The 17,899-nt window shown below is 39.7% G+C and overlaps 1 protein-coding gene across 1 annotated transcript; it reads right to left on the bottom strand.

Annotated features, from left to right (window-relative positions):
• Nucleotides 1–9,023: 9,023 nt before the first annotated feature.
• Nucleotides 9,024–16,808, bottom strand: LOC124033091 (tubulin alpha chain-like). Its single transcript, XM_046345059.1, has 4 exons — nt 16,600–16,808; nt 12,331–12,553; nt 11,997–12,145; nt 9,024–10,390 (listed from the first exon to the last, which is right to left on the bottom strand). Exons 1-4 carry the CDS (start codon nt 16,600–16,602, stop codon nt 9,416–9,418), a joined length of 1,350 nt encoding a protein of 449 aa, XP_046201015.1. The 5' UTR covers nt 16,603–16,808; the 3' UTR covers nt 9,024–9,415.
• Between the last annotated feature and the right edge of the window lie 1,091 nt (nt 16,809–17,899).

Raw genomic sequence — 17,899 nt, 5'->3', positions numbered from 1 at the left:
CGAATGGTCTTACCATTGAAGAGGCAGTAAGGATTTCTGTATCAAGGAATCAATCAAATGTATTTATAGAGCCCTTCTTACATGACAGGCTCATATTGCTCCTCTTGTCAGTACCTGTTTTCAATGGTTAAAAAATATTCCACATGGTTCATACGCTCCCAGATATATTACATATATATATTCCACATGGTTCATACGCTCCCAGATATATTACATATATATATTCCACATGGTTCATACGCTCCCAGATATATTACATATATATATTCCACATGGTTCATACGCTCCCAGATATATTACATATATATATTCCACATGGTTCATACGCTCCCAGATATATTACATATATATATTCCACATGGTTCATACGCTCCCAGATATATTACATATATATATTCCACATGGTTCATACGCTCCCAGATATATTACATATATAGATATATTACCACATGGTTCATACGCTCCCAGATATATTACATATATATATTCCACATGGTTCATACGCTCCCAGATATATTACATATATATATTCCACATGGTTCATACGCTCCCAGATATATTACATATATATATTCATATATATATTCCACATGGTTCATACGCTCCCAGATATATTACATATATATATTCCACATGGTTCATACGCTCCCAGATATATTACATATATATATTCCACATGGTTCATACGCTCCCAGATATATTACATATATATATTCCACATGGTTCATACGCTCCCAGATATATTACATATATATATTCCACATGGTTCATACGCTCCCAGATATATTACATATATATATTCCACATGGTTCATACGCTCCCAGATATATTACATATATATATTCCACATGGTTCATACGCTCCCAGATATATTACATATATATATTCCACATGGTTCATACGCTCCCAGATATATTACATATATATATTCCACATGGTTCATACGCTCCCAGATATATTACATATATATATTCCACATGGTTCATACGCTCCCAGATATATTACATATATATATTCCACATGGTTCATACGCTCCCAGATATATTACATATATATATTCCACATGGTTCATACGCTCCCAGATATATTACATATATATATTCCACATGGTTCATACGCTCCCAGATATATTACATATATATATTCCACATGGTTCATACGCTCCCAGATATATTACATATATATATTCCACATGGTTCATACGCTCCCAGATATATTACATATATATATTCCACATGGTTCATACGCTCCCAGATATATTACATATATATATTCCACATGGTTCATACGCTCCCAGATATATTACATATATATATTCCACATGGTTCATACGCTCCCAGATATATTACATATATATATTCCACATGGTTCATACGCTCCCAGATATATTACATATATATATTCCACATGGTTCATACCACATGTCAGCGCCAGATATATTACTATATATATTCCCATCTGATAGATATATTACATATATATATTCCACATGGTTCATACGCTCCCAGATATATTACATATATATATTCCACATGGTTCATACGCTCCCAGATATATTACATATATATATTCCACATGGTTCATACGCTCCCAGATATATTACATATATATCCACATTCCACATATATTACATATATATATTCCACATGTTCATACGCTCCCAGATATATTACATATATATATTCCACATGGTTCATACGCTCCCAGATATATTACATATATATATTCCACATGGTTCATACGCTCCCAGATATATTACATATATATATTCCACATGGTTCATACGCTCCCAGATATATTACATATATATATTCCACATGGTTCATACGCTCCCAGATATATTACATATATATATTCCACATGGTTCATACGCTCCCAGATATATTACATATATATATTCCACATGGTTCATACGCTCCCAGATATATTACATATATATATTCCACATGGTTCATACGCTCCCAGATATAGATTACATATATATATTCCACATGGTTCATACGCTCCCAGATATATTACATATATATATTCCACATGGTTCATACGCTCCCAGATATATTACATATATATATTCCACATGGTTCATACGCTCCCAGATATATTACATATATATATTCCACATGGTTCATACGCTCCCAGATATATTACATATATATATTCCACATGGTTCATACGCTCCCAGATATATTACATATATATATTCCACATGGTTCATACGCTCCCAGATATATTACATATATATATTCCACATGGTTCATACGCTCCCAGATATATTACATATATATATTCCACATGGTTCATACGCTCCCAGATATATTACATATATATATTCCACATGGTTCATACGCTCCCAGATATATTACATATATATATTCCACATGGTTCATACGCTCCCAGATATATTACATATATATATTCCACATGGTTCATACGCTCCCAGATATATTACATATATATATTCCACATGGTTCATACGCTCCCAGATATATTACATATATATATTCCACATGGTTCATACGCTCCCAGATATATTACATATATATATTCCACATGGTTCATACGCTCCCAGATATATTACATATATATATTCCACATGCATACGCTCCCAGATATATTACATATATATATTCCACATGGTTCATACGCTCCCAGATATATTACATATATATATTCCACATGGTTCATACGCTCCCAGATATATTACATATATATATTCTCCCAGATATATTACATATATATATTCCACATGGTTCATACGCTCCCAGATATATTACATATATATATTCCACATGGTTCATACGCTCCCAGATATATTACATATATATATTCCACATGGTTCATACGCTCCCAGATATATTACATATATATATTCCACATGGTTCATACGCTCCCAGATATATTACATATATATATTCCACATGGTATCATACCACATGGTTCTCCTCCCAGATATATTACATATATATATTCCACATGGTTCATACGCTCCCAGATATATTGCATATATATATTCCACATGGTTCATACGCTCCCAGATATATTACATATATATATTTCCACATGGTTCATACGCTCCCAGATATATTACATATATATATTCCACATGGTTCATACGCTCCCAGATATATTACATATATATATTCCACATGGTTCATACGCTCCCAGATATATTACATATATATATTCCACATGGTTCATACGCTCCCAGATATATTACATTATATATTCCACATGGTTCATACGCTCCCAGATATATTACATATATATATTCCACATGGTTCATACGCTCCCAGATATATTACATATATATATTCCACATGGTTCATACGCTCCCAGATATATTACATATATATTCATTCCACATATATTACATATATTCATACGCTCCCAGATATATTACATATATATATTCCACATGGTTCATACGCTCCCAGATATATTACATATATATATTCCACATGGTTCATACGCTCCCAGATATATTACATATATATATTCCACATGGTTCATACGCTCCCAGATATATTACATATATATATTCCACATAGGATATATTACATCATACGCTCCCAGATATATTACATATATATATTCCACATGGTTCATACGCTCCCAGATATATTACATATATATATTCCACATGGTTCATACGCTCCCAGATATATTACATATATATATTCCACATGGTTCATACGCTCCCAGATATATTACATATATATATTCCACATGGTTCATACGCTCCCAGATATAGATATATTACATATGGTTCATATAGATATCCACATGGTTCATACGCTCCCAGATATATTACATATATATATTCCACATGGTTCATACGCTCCCAGATATATTACATATATATATTCCACATGGTTCATACGCTCCCAGATATATTACATATATATATTCCACATGGTTCATACGCTCCCAGATATATTACATATATATATTCCACATGGTTCATACGCTCCCAGATATATTACATATATATATTCCACATGGTTCATACGCTCCCAGATATATTACATATATATATTCCACATGGTTCATACGCTCCCAGATATATTACATATATATATTCCACATGGTTCATACGCTCCCAGATATATTACATATATATATTCCACATGGTTCATACGCTCCCAGATATATTACATATATATATTCCACATAAAACATACGCTCCCAGATATATTACATATATATATTCCACATGGTTCATACGCTCCCAGATATATTACATATATATATTCCACATGGTTCATACGCTCCCAGATATATTACATATATATATTCCACATGGTTCATACGCTCCCAGATATATTACATATATATATTCCACATGGTTCATACGCTCCCAGATATATTACATATATATATTCCACATGGTTCATACGCTCCCAGATATATTACATATATATATTCCACATGGTTCATACGCTCCCAGATATATTACATATATATATTCCACATGGTTCATACGCTCCCAGATATATTACATATATATATTCCACATGGTTCATACGCTCCCAGATATATTACATATATATATTCCACATGGTTCATACGCTCCCAGATATATTACATATATATATTCCACATGGTTCATACGCTCCCAGATATATTACATATATATATTCCACATGGTTCATACGCTCCCAGATATATTACATATATATATTCCACATGGTTCATACGCTCCCAGATATAGATTACATATATATATTCCACATGGTTCATACGCTCCCAGATATATTACATATATATATTCCACATGGTTCATACGCTCCCAGATATATTACATATATATATTCCACATGGTTCATACGCTCCCAGATATATTACATATATATATTCCACATGGTTCATACGCTCCCAGATATATTACATATATATATTCCACATGGTTCATACGCTCCCAGATATATTACATATATATATTCCACATGGTTCATACGCTCCCAGATATATTACATATATATATTCCACATGGTTCATACGCTCCCAGATATATTACATATATATATTCCACATGGTTCATACGCTCCCAGATATATTACATATATATATTCCACATGGTTCATACGCTCCCAGATATATTACATATATATATTCCACATGGTTCATACGCTCCCAGATATATTACATATATATATTCCACATGGTTCATACGCTCCCAGATATATTACATATATATATTCCACATGGTTCATACGCTCCCAGATATATTACATATATATATTCCACATGGTTCATACGCTCCCAGATATATTACATATATATATTCCACATGGTTCATACGCTCCCAGATATATTACATATATATATTCCACATGGTTCATACGCTCCCAGATATATTACATATATATATTCCACATGGTTCATACGCTCCCAGATATATTACATATATATATTCCACATGGTTCATACGCTCCCAGATATATTACATATATATATTCCACATGGTTCATACGCTCCCAGATATATTACATATATATATTCCACATGGTTCATACGCTCCCAGATATATTACATATATATATTCCACATGGTTCATACGCTCCCAGATATATTACATATATATATTCCACATGGTTCATACGCTCCCAGATATATTACATATATATATTCCACATGGTTCATACGCTCCCAGATATATTACATATATATATTCCACATGGTTCATACGCTCCCAGATATATTACATATATATATTCCACATGGTTCATACGCTCCCAGATATATTACATATATATATTCCACATGATTCATACGCTCCCAGATATATTACATATATATATTCCACATGATTCATAGATATATCCCAGATATATGGTTCATACGCTCCCAGATATATTACATATATATATTCCACATGGTTCATACGCTCCCAGATATATTACATATATATATTCCACATGGTTCATACGCTCCCAGATATATTACATATATATATTCCACATGGTTCATACGCTCCCAGATATATTACATATTGTACATTTGCAAATTTGTAACATATTAATAAAAAATATAATTTGTAACATATCATACGAAATGGGTAATGGACATCATAAAATTAATGCATATCATATGAAATTATTAAATGGAGTGATTTACTTACGGAATAATATGAAATGCTCTGAGACCAGTTTTTTTTTAACCTTCATTTAACCAGGCAAGTCAGTTAAGAACAAATTCTTATTTTCAATGACAGCCTGGGAACAGTGGGTTAACTGCCTGTTCAGGGGCACAGAAAGACAGATTTGTACCTTGTCAGCGCAGGGGTTTGAACTTGCAACCTTCTGCTTCCTAGTCCAACATGCTAAGCACTAGGCTACCCTGCCACCCCAGGTTGGCCTGCTGGGCTATAGAACTCTAGAGCAGCACATGAGAAAACCTGTCACCGTGTTGACTGCTATCAGCAGAGAAAGGACGCAACTATCTAGGCTTTCAAATGCAATAAAAGTTTTTTTTTTTATTGTTAGATTACAAAACCAATATATTTTTCATAGCATGTTTATCACGTTGATCTTCACACTAACTTCGGTGGTAACTAAATGCAAGTCTCATGTCTTGAATCATGTTTTATTCATGTACAGAAATAAGTGAATTTGTCCCAATACTTTTGGTCCCCTAAAATGGCGGGACTATGTACAAAAAGTGCTGTAATTTCTAAACCATTCACCTGATATGGATGAAAATACCCTCAGATTAAAGCTGACAGTCAGCACTTTCACCTCACTTTTTTTATTATTTTTATTTAACCAGGCAAGTCAGTTAAGAACAAATTCTTATTTTCAATGATGGCCTGGGAACAGTGGGTTAATTGCCTGTTCAGGGGCAGAACAACAGATTTGTACGTTGTCAGCTCGGGGGTTTGAACAACCTTGCGGTTACTAGTCCAAAGCCCTAACCACTAGGCTACAATTGTATTGTTGCAAAGTGCTGGAGTACAGAGCCAAAACAACCACAAATGTGTTACCGTCTCATATTCACTCTGTCTTCAGTCTTTAATGGGATATACTGTATATTTTAGTTGGCATACCTGTGTGATGTCTGATAAACATGATAAAAAATAAAAAGTATTCATCAAAGTCATAACTGACTTTGTCAATGTCCTGCAATAAGAGCTATGATGCTAATATTGGTGTACACTCTTCACGGTTGTGTTCTGTGGTTGTCACTGAGTAGGCTGATACCCCATTTCAGGGACCCAAGATCCATAGGTATGGCTGTACAGTGCAATATGAACGTCTAATACGCTAAATGGACTGACTGGTGAGGTGATTTTCCCACAGTCAAAGTCCTGAAATAAACAAAGCTAGTATTTGTACACTCTTCAAAGTTGTTTTCTGTGGGTGACACTGAGTAGACTGATACCCCATATCACAACCTGGTCTCAGAGCATTTTGTATTATTCTGTACGTAAATCCAAGACACTCCATTTAGTATGATATGTTACGTTTCATATGGTATGTATTAATTTGTGGATGTCCATCATTCATTTCGTGTGATATGTTACAATTCGTACAATATGTTACGACTTTGCAAAATGTACGATATGTTAAAATTACACATTAGCTAGCTCTAGGGGTTAAGGGTTAAGGTTAGGGATAGGGGAAGGGTTAGTTAAAAGCGTTAAGGTTAGGGGAACGATTAACTAACATGCTACGTAGTTGCGAAGTAGCAAAAAAAGGATTGTTGCTAGACGTTAGCGTTATACACCTACCCATCCACCTCGACCTACTTTTGTTTTTGCCTTAAGTAACCTTGTATGGTATGTAACCAAACCAAACGTAACCATACTAATTTGAGCGTCCCGGATTTACAGTTACTATGTTACGTCTAGTCTATGAGACCAGTCTGCCACATATTATAACAACATTTTGTGACTTTTTTTTGGTGTTCTGCAAGGTTCTTTCCTGCTCTTTGCCAACACATTTTTTTCTTGAGTCAAGTCGAAGTTCAGTAGCCGAAGTCTACACCCTTTCATCGGTGATTGGTCAACATTACTACTCCTAGTAGGAGTGGGCAAATATGGACAGGATTCATCAATGAAGTCTGCTAGTCTCTCGCTGAATGACAATAACAGAAAAATCACTTACTGCACCAAACATCCTAGATGTAAAATTGATCAACTAAGACTTCCTTTGCAATATTACCAGCTTTTTCCACGTAACACATTGCAGCTATTTCTCGTCTTTTCCAAGCGAATGTCGTTTAAGGGAGTATGACGTTCACTTGGAATAAACCGAATCTGAAGGTGCGAGCACCTTTATTCGATACCACTTCGCTCTGAAGCCGCAAAGTGGATATCCAATGATTGAATTAGCCTCAAACATAAATCCTCCACATTTATGAAGGCTGGGATGAGTTAATAAATCCAACATTGATAGCAGTAATCAAAATGCCAGAATACTGGTGCAGTAGGATAATATACTAGGGGCTAATTAGCATTTAGCCTACTGTATTCATTCATAACTTATCCTTGTTGGCTACAGTAAAACCTTGGCTACAGTAAAACCTTGGCTACAGTAAAACCTTGGCTACAGTAAAACCTTGGCTATAGTAAAACCTTGGCTCCAGTAAAACCTTGGCTACAGTAAAACCTTGGCTACAGTAAAACCTTGGCTACAGTAAAACCTTGGCTCCAGTAAAACCTTGGCTACAGTAAAACCTTGGCTACAGTAAAACCTTGGCTCCAGTAAAACCTTGGCTACAGTAAAACCTTGGCTACAGTAAAACCTTGGCTCCAGTAAAACCTTGGCTACAGTAAAACCTTGGCTACAGTAAAACCTTGGCTACAGTAAAACCTTGGCTCCAGTAAAACCTTGGCTACAGTAAAACCTTGGCTCCAGTAAAACCTTGGCTCCAGTAAAACCTTGGCTACAGTAAAACCTTGGCTATAGTAAAACCTTGGCTACAGTAAAACCTTGACCCCCATAACTATAATAATAATAAAACACACTAACATCTAGTCAAGTCCTGGTGCAGTAGGGTGTGAATAAAGAAGAATAAAGCGATTTATTTTGAGGATAACTTTATTGAGCTTGGACATTATTGATGAGGGCCTCATTATAAAAACTATATTCCTGTACAACTTCTGCTTTAGCGTTTAATAAAACATTGATTGAGAATAACTCAGTAAAAAAAGGAAAACATCGGCAAGGCAACAGTATTCTTCAAATCAAAGAAAAGGGAAAAACTTTTTCAGCAAATTTTTCATTTCTAAATTGTCTAAGATGTGGAATTTCATGATGTGGATATTAAATTCAGTGTCAACAACATACACATTAAATACGGTTTAATAATTAAGATACAATAACCAAAATATTTGACTGCTCCTTTGGACTCATTTGGCAATTAACCTTGTAACATTCATTTTGTTCCGGAACCAAACCAGCAAATTCGTTGTTTAATACTCTTCTCCTTCTTCCCCCTCCTCAAACGAGTCGATGCCCACCTCTTCATAATCCTTCTCCAGGGCTGCCATGTCTTCTCTGGCCTCAGAGAACTCTCCCTCCTCCATGCCCTCACCAACGTACCAGTGCACGAAGGCTCTCTTGGCATACATCAGGTCAAACTTGTGGTCCAGACGGGCCCAGGCCTCAGCGATGGCTGTGGTGTTACTCAGCATGCACACAGCCCTCTGGACCTTGGCCAGGTCTCCTCCAGGAACCACCGTAGGGGGCTGGTAGTTGATACCCACCTTGAAGCCAGTGGGACACCAGTCCACAAACTGGATACTCCTCTTGGTTTTGATGGCAGCGATCGCCACATTGACATCCTTGGGAACAACGTCACCACGGTACAGGAGACAGCAGGCCATGTATTTGCCGTGACGAGGGTCACACTTCACCATCTGATTGGCCGGCTCGAAGCAGGCGTTGGTGATCTCAGCCACTGACAGCTGCTCGTGATAGGCCTTCTCAGCGGAGATGACCGGGGCATATGTGGCCAGAGGGAAGTGGATACGAGGGTAGGGCACCAAGTTGGTCTGGAACTCTGTCAGATCAACATTCAGGGCTCCATCGAAACGCAGGGAGGCAGTGATGGAAGAGACGATCTGACTGATCAGCCTGTTGAGGTTGGTGTACGAGGGACGCTCAATGTCAAGGTTCCTACGGCAGATGTCATAGATGGCCTCATTGTCCACCATGAAGGCACAGTCAGAGTGCTCCAGGGTGGTGTGAGTGGTCAGGATGGAGTTGTAGGGCTCCACCACAGCCGTGGACACCTGGGGAGCTGGATAGATGGCAAACTCCAGCTTAGACTTCTTGCCAAAGTCGACAGACAGACGTTCCATCAGCAGGGAGGTGAAACCAGAACCGGTGCCTCCTCCGAAGCTGTGGAAAACCAGGAAACCTTGGAGACCAGTACACTGGTCAGCCTGAGGGAGACATCACAGCATATCAACACAGCATTATCACACACAATGAATTTAGGGGCAATTACACTGAACAAAAATATAAAAACGCAACATGTAAAGTGTTGGTCTCATGTTTCATGAGCTGAAATAAAACATCCCAGAAATGCTCCATAAACACAAGAAGCATATCTCCCTCAAATGTTTTTCACAAATGTGTTTACGCTCCCGTTAGTGAGCATTTCTCCTTCGCCAACATAATTCATCCACCTGACAGGTGTCGCATATCAAGAAGCTGAGTAAAACAGCATGATCATTACACAGGTGCACCTTGTGATGGGAACAATAGAAGGCTCCTCTAAAATGTCTGCAGAAATGTCCACGAGAGCTGTTGCCAGAGAATTGAATGTTAATTTCTCTACCACAAGCCGCCTCCAACGTAATTTTAGAAAAATGTGCCAGCATGTCCAACCGGTCTCACAACCGCAGACCACGTGTACGGCGTTACAGCAATGAGATCCTGAGGCCCATTGTTGTGCCATTCATCTGCCGCCATCACCTCATGTTTCAGCATGTTTCAGCATGATAATGCACGGCCCCATGTCCCAAGGATCTGTACACAATTCCTGGAAGCTGGAAATGTCCCAGTTCTTCAATGGCCTGCATACTCGCTAGACATGTCACCTTTTGAGCATGTTTGAATTGCTATGGATCGACGTGTACGACAGCGTGTTCCAGTTTCCGCCAATATCCAGCAACATCGCACAGCCATTGAAGAGGAGTGAGAGAACATTCCACAGGCCAATCAACAACCTGATCGACTCTATGCGAAGGAGATGTGTCGCACTGCATTAGGTAAATGGTAAATCACACCAGATATTGACTGGTTTTCTGATCCACGCCCCTACTTAAAAAAAAAAAGGTATCTATATTCCCAGTCATGTGAAATCTACAGATTAGGGCCTAACTGATTTCCTTATATGAACTGTAACTCAGTAAAATCTTTGAATTTAAATGTTGCGTTTCTAATTTAGTTCAGTATAACATCAACAGTGGTGTACCACAAGGCTGTCTATTCTCCTCCTTTTGATTTGGATGGTTCAATCGTTATCAATTGATATTGGGAATAACGCAGGGGGTTATGGGTTACGGGGGTTGTGGGTTACGAGGGTTATGGGTTACGAGGGTTATGAGTTACGGGGTTATGCGTTACGGGGTTATGGGTTATGGGTTACGGGGGTTATGGGGGTTATGGGTTACGGGGATTATGGGTTATGGGAGTTATGGGTTACGGGGTTATGGGTTACGGGGTTTTGGGTTACGAAGGTTATGGGTTACGGGGTTATGGGTTATGGGGGTTATGGGTTACAGGGGGTTATGGGTTACGAGGGTTATGGGGGTTATGGGTCACGAGGGTTATGGGTTATGGGTTACGGGGTTATGGGTTACGGGGGTTATGGGTCACGAGGGTTATGGGTTATGGGGGTTATGGGGTTATGGGTTACGGGGGTTATGGGTTACGGGGGTTATGGGTTACGGGGGTTATGGGTTACGGCGGTTATGGGAGAAAAGCTTCTTGTTTATCATATCATGTCTACAATTTTCATAATTGTCAACAATTCATTCTTACCAGTTTACGGATCCTGTCCAGGACTGAGTCAATGATCTCCTTGCCGATGGTGTAGTGACCGCGGGCGTAGTTGTTGGCAGCATCCTCCTTGCCTGAGATGAGCTGCTCAGGGTGGAACAGCTGGCGATAGGTGCCTGTCCTCACCTCATCTGGAGAAAGAGAAAACAGTAGTTTTCTATATGGAGAGAAGACCAGATACCAGGGGATGATGTTCTGTACACATTTAGAAACTGAATGCACTGGCACATCTGAGATTTGCTTCAGGAGAGGCGTCGTAAATGTTGAAATGTTTTTCAAAAGGATTAAAGTTTCTGTAAAAAGACAAACAACTTACCGATAACGGTGGGCTCCAGGTCGACGAAGATGGCGCGTGGCACGTACTTCCCGGTGCCCGTGGCGCTGAAGAAGGTGGTGAAGGAGTCGTCGAGGTTACCTGTGGGCTTGTCACTGGGCATCTGTCCGTCCGGCTGGATCCCATGCTCCAGGCAGTACAGCTCCCAACAGGTGTTGCCCATCTGGACTCCAGCCTGGCCCACGTGAACAGAGATACACTCACGCTGTGGAGAGAGACGGGGAGAGAAGGAGAAGAGACAATGTGAATGAAATAGACAGCGATAACACCTGACCGCATGGAGGATATTACAGTGTGGTCTGAGAGGTCCAAGAATTCAGATGTGTGTCGACTGTGTGACACCACGTGTGTAAATGATTATGATACACTGAGTGGACAAAACCTTAAGAACACCTGCTCTTTCCATGACACAGACTGTAAGTATCTATTTGTTGCATGAGAAATATATGGAAAGATATTACTGGAATAGTAGCAGTGTTTACTTTACTGAGTCCAAACTGCCAGAATCTGTTGATGTCTAGGTGGCCAGACAGGTTCATTACAAGACAGGGTAGTCTGTCAATCACAGTGTGTACGCCCTAATAGTGCACAATGTACAAACACAAAGTATATGTGGGACACACGGTATCCTATGGCATTCTGAGCCTTGACAAACAAGAGGAGTCGAGACAGAAATGGCTGCCTGCTGCAGAGATAATGACCAGCAGCAGGAGAGGAGGAGGAGTCGAGACAGAAATGGCTGCCTGCTGCAGAGATAATGACCAGCAGCAGGAAAGGAGGAGGAGTCGAGACAGAAATGGCTGCCTGCTGCAGAGATAATGACCAGCAGCAGGAAAGGAGGAGGAGTCGAGACAGAAATGGCTGCCTGCTGCAGAGATAATGACCAGCAGCAGGAAAGGAGGAGGAGTCGAGACAGAAATGGCTGCCTGCTGCAGAGATAATGACCAGCAGCAGGAAGGAGGAGGAGTCGAGACAGAAATGGCTGCCTGCTGCAGAGATAATGACCAGCAGCAGGAGAGGAGGAGGAGTCGAGACAGAAATGGCTGCCTGCTGCAGAGATAATGACCAGCAGCAGGAGAGGAGGAGGAGTCGAGACAGAAATGGCTGCCTGCTGCAGAGATAATGACCAGCAGCAGGAGAGGAGGAGGAGTCGAGACAGAAATGGCTGCCTGCTGCAGAGATAATGACCAGCAGCAGGAAAGGAGGAGGAGTCGAGACAGAAATGGCTGCCTGCTGCAGAGATAATGACCAGCAGCAGGAAAGGAGGAGGAGTCGAGACAGAAATGGCTGCCTGCTGCAGAGATAATGACCAGCAGCAGGAAAGGAGGAGGAGTCGAGACAGAAATGGCTGCCTGCTGCAGAGATAATGACCAGCCAAGAATGTACTGAAATAACTGCCAGCCTCTCCTCTCTCTGACTGCATTTCAAAACGGCAAGGTCAGCACCTATAAGGTGCTGGTAAAAAGTAGTGCACTATATAGGGGAGAGGCTGCCCTATCAGACACTATATAGGGGAGAGGCTGCCCTATCAGACACTATATAGGGGAGAGGCTGCCATATCAGACACTATATAGGGGAGAGGCTGCCATTTCAGACACTATATAGGGGAGAGGCTGCCATTTCAGACACTATATAGGGGAGAGGCTGCCATTTCAGACACTATATAGGGGAGAGGCTGCCATTTCAGACACTATATAGGGGAGAGGCTGCCATTTCAGACACTATATATAGGGGAGAGGCTGCCATTTCAGACACTATATAGGGGAGAGGCTGCCATTTCAGACACTATATATAGGGGAAAGGCTGCCATTTCAGACACTATATAGGGGAGAGGCTGCCATTTCAGACACTATATAGGGAGAGGCTGCCATTTCAGACAACCATTATGTTCTCGAGGAGAGATAACTAGGCCTCTGCCTCATCATCAGCAGCAGCTGCCGAAGCCAGAAAACTAAAAATACCCTACAATCATCTATGAGAACAGACCAGACCACGGCAGGATAACACTAAATAATGTCTGACTTAAGTCTGTGTGACAATTGATGTATTGATGTATTGGCCTTGACTCCTGATACACCCAGTTATATAGGCCTAATTCAGACACACACAGGCACACTACCATCAGAAGATCACTTTCCCAGACAGATACTGATTAAACCTAGTCCTGGACTAAGAAGCTATTTCAATGGAGATCCACAACTGAGCATGCTTTTTAGTCCATTGAGAGGTGTAATCTTGGTCTGGGAAACTGGCCCTAAAAGTATGACTCCTTGTCTCCTCTAGGGATTGGCGATAATTCCCTTTGCCCTTGTCCCAGACTATTTTTAAACCTGCCCCATTTTAGCTGCCCCCCCCTGGAGAGAGTGATGGACAGGGGCCTACTGGGGGGGGGGGTCGCCAAGTCTGGGCAACACTTGCCAGGTCAGGGTCCCAGCTGGCTGCTATTTCTGGGGAACCCACAGTCTCATTAACCTGACTTTTACTCACTCCTACGATCACCAGGCAGTCACCACCACAATCCAGCTAGACATTTCATAGATGGAAACCCGGCTCTATCAAACTTTGAAGTACTAGATAAAGTACTGGATAAAGTGCTAGTTAAAATACTAGATAAAGTACTCATTGTAGATTCTGCCTAACTATTCAGTCTGTAGACTCTGTGTCTTACCCATTCAGTCACTAGCCACTTTAACTATGCCACTTTGTTTACTTTGTCTACACACTCATCTCATATGTATATACTGTACTCGATACCATCTACTGTATGCTGCTCTGTACCATCACTCATTCATATATCCTTATGTACATGTTCCTTATCCCCTTACACTGTGTATAAGACAGTAGTTTTGGAATTGTTAGTTAGATTACTTGTTGGTTATCACTGCATTGTCGGAACTAGAAGCACAAGCATTTCGCTACACTCGCATTTAACATCTGTGTAACAAATAAAATGTGATTTGATTTGAACATCTGTGTCTTACCCATTCAGTCTATCTGTGACAAATAAAATGTGATTTGATTTGATTCAGTCTGTAGACTCTGTGTCTTACCCATTCAGTCTGTAGACTCTGTGTCTTACCCATTCAGTCTGTAGACTCTGTGTCTTACCCATTCAGTCTGTAGACTCTGTGTCTTACCCATTCAGTCTGTAGACTCTGTGTCTTACCCATTCAGTCTGTAGATTCTCCTGTAGGCTAAGATTTCTCAACACACCCTGAAACAACCACAAAGCTGCAATTCCTGTCCTGCAAAGCAACACGTTCGTTATTGATAGCATGACTGAAAAAAAATGAGAAACACCCTAACTCACCCACTCACTCACTCACTCACTCACCCACTCACTCACTCACTCACTCACTCACTCACTCACTCACTCACTCACTCACTCACTCACTCACTCACTCACTCACTCACTCACTCATTCTCTTTATTAGTAAGAGAAGACTAGATAGTAAGAGAGTATGTGATACTACTGTATAGTTAATCCTAATTAATATCTGCAATTACAGTTTGTTCTTGGTCAGTTCTAGTTGGATATGATTCCTTCTGTAGCTCAGTTGGTAGAGCATGGTGCTTGTAACGCCAGGGTAGTGGGTTCGATCCCCGGGACCACCCATACGTAGAATGTATGCACACATGACTGTAAGTCGCTTTGGATAAAAGCGTCTGCTAAATGGCATATATTATTATTATATTATTATAAAGGGTTTGAATAAACATCTTCCCAGAACAGAGTGATTAATAATAATTAATCATGATGAATGCATTTCAAATATTGTAAATTCACATATTAGCTACACTGAATGCAAAATGCCATTGTTCCTTTCAGTGAGAGTAAATGGTTTATTTTCGATGCGTCACTGTAGTTCTTTAGAGTTGCACGCAAACTGCACTGCACTGCACCCCCTGATCCGTCTGTCGGGGTAGGAATGAACACTGCGCATGGGAGCAATAAAATGGTCAGTGGTATAGAAACGACCATAGAACAGAAACTGTAGGATAATTGCATTGTTTTTGCAAATGAAATGGAGAGAAAAAAAAAAATAAGAAAACATATGTTGAATTAAAAAACAGACAGTTAAAACAAGAATTTGATAGCAGTATAAAAAAAAATGTATCTCTGGTGAGTATTTCTAGCAGCGGAATCATGGGAAAACAAAGGTGAACACAGTATAGCAAGCCTAACATTTAAAAAAAAATGTATGTGTAGTTGAACCTGAAATACCAGCATTTCAAATTAAAAACACTCACCATTGTGCTTTTTCAGTCTCTTGGCTAAACGGAGAAAATAATATCAAGAGGAATATGTTGGACTTCTCGCAGCGGCGGTCAAAGTGATCTCCGTGAGTAAGTTGTGCCCGATGTGGTGGAGCTGCTATTCACGCTATATTCAATGTAGTGGCGTCATGGAATGGAGCTCTCCTCCCGTTGTGTATTTTATTAGTATGCGCAAATTGTCCGATCGAAGGCTACTGGCACAGGTACAATTTGCTGCGTCATTTTTAGCCTAGGCGCGATATTTTTTTTTAGAGGGGGGGGGGGGCTTGTGCTCAATCTTTGCAGACATTTCTGCTGAGCTGGTACATTAATGCTGATTACAATTTGAGATGTATGGGTGGTAGCCTCTCCAGCAGGGAACTTGGTTTGAGATACTCATATTATTTGCTTATAGCCTCTATACTCTGATGTGAATGGGCTATTTTCTCCTAACATTTCCACCTAGCAAACATCACATACACCAAGCAGTGTATGTGGTCCTGTGTAGCTCAGTTGGTAGAGCATGGCGTTTGTAACGGCAGGGTAGTGGGTTCGATCCCCGGGACCACCCATACGTAGAATGTATGCACGCATGACTGTAAGTCGCTTTGGATAAAAGCGTCTGCTAAATGGCATATATTATTATTATTATATTAAGCAGTGACACGTTGCAGCTCTAATATTCTCGTCGGTAACCAGTAGGTGGCACTGTAACCTTGTGCTACAGTAGTGGTGCGGAATGTGGAACACGTTAAGACTTGACACCTGTCCTGTGTGTCACTGAGTTCACGTCACATCAGTGGTATGCAGAACGAATGCGTTATTAACACCACTCGGCAGCCTTTTGTCATCTGGTTTGCATTAAAGGGATAAAACTATATTGGCTCCCGAGTGGCACAGTGGTCTAAGGTACTTCATTAAAGACACCCTGGTTCGAATCCAGGCTGTATCACAATTGGCTGTGATTGGGCAGTGCACAATTGTCTGGGTGTAGGCCAGTGTAGACCATCATTGTAAATAAGAATTTGTTCTTAGCTGACTTGTCAATTAAAAAAATTTTATATAACCCAACTAACAGCTCAAGGCTTTATAAATTGGATAGTTATTTTTTAGGAAAATACAATGTGTTGCTTTAAATCCAATAATGAAGCAAAAAAAAATATTACATTTGAATTGAAATGTATTTTCAGAGAGAAGAATAAAGATCATGTTTGACTGGGCGTGCGCTTGTTTGTTGGTACGGAATGGTTCTTTGTGAGCTTCAGGAAGCAGACAAAGTCATCTAGCCTTTCAG

Source organism: Oncorhynchus gorbuscha, linkage group LG01, assembly GCF_021184085.1.
Source record: "Oncorhynchus gorbuscha isolate QuinsamMale2020 ecotype Even-year linkage group LG01, OgorEven_v1.0, whole genome shotgun sequence".
Taxonomy (NCBI): domain Eukaryota; kingdom Metazoa; phylum Chordata; class Actinopteri; order Salmoniformes; family Salmonidae; genus Oncorhynchus; species Oncorhynchus gorbuscha.
Note: the sequence above shows the minus strand (reverse complement) of the source record. Positions and strands in the feature narration are given on the sequence as shown.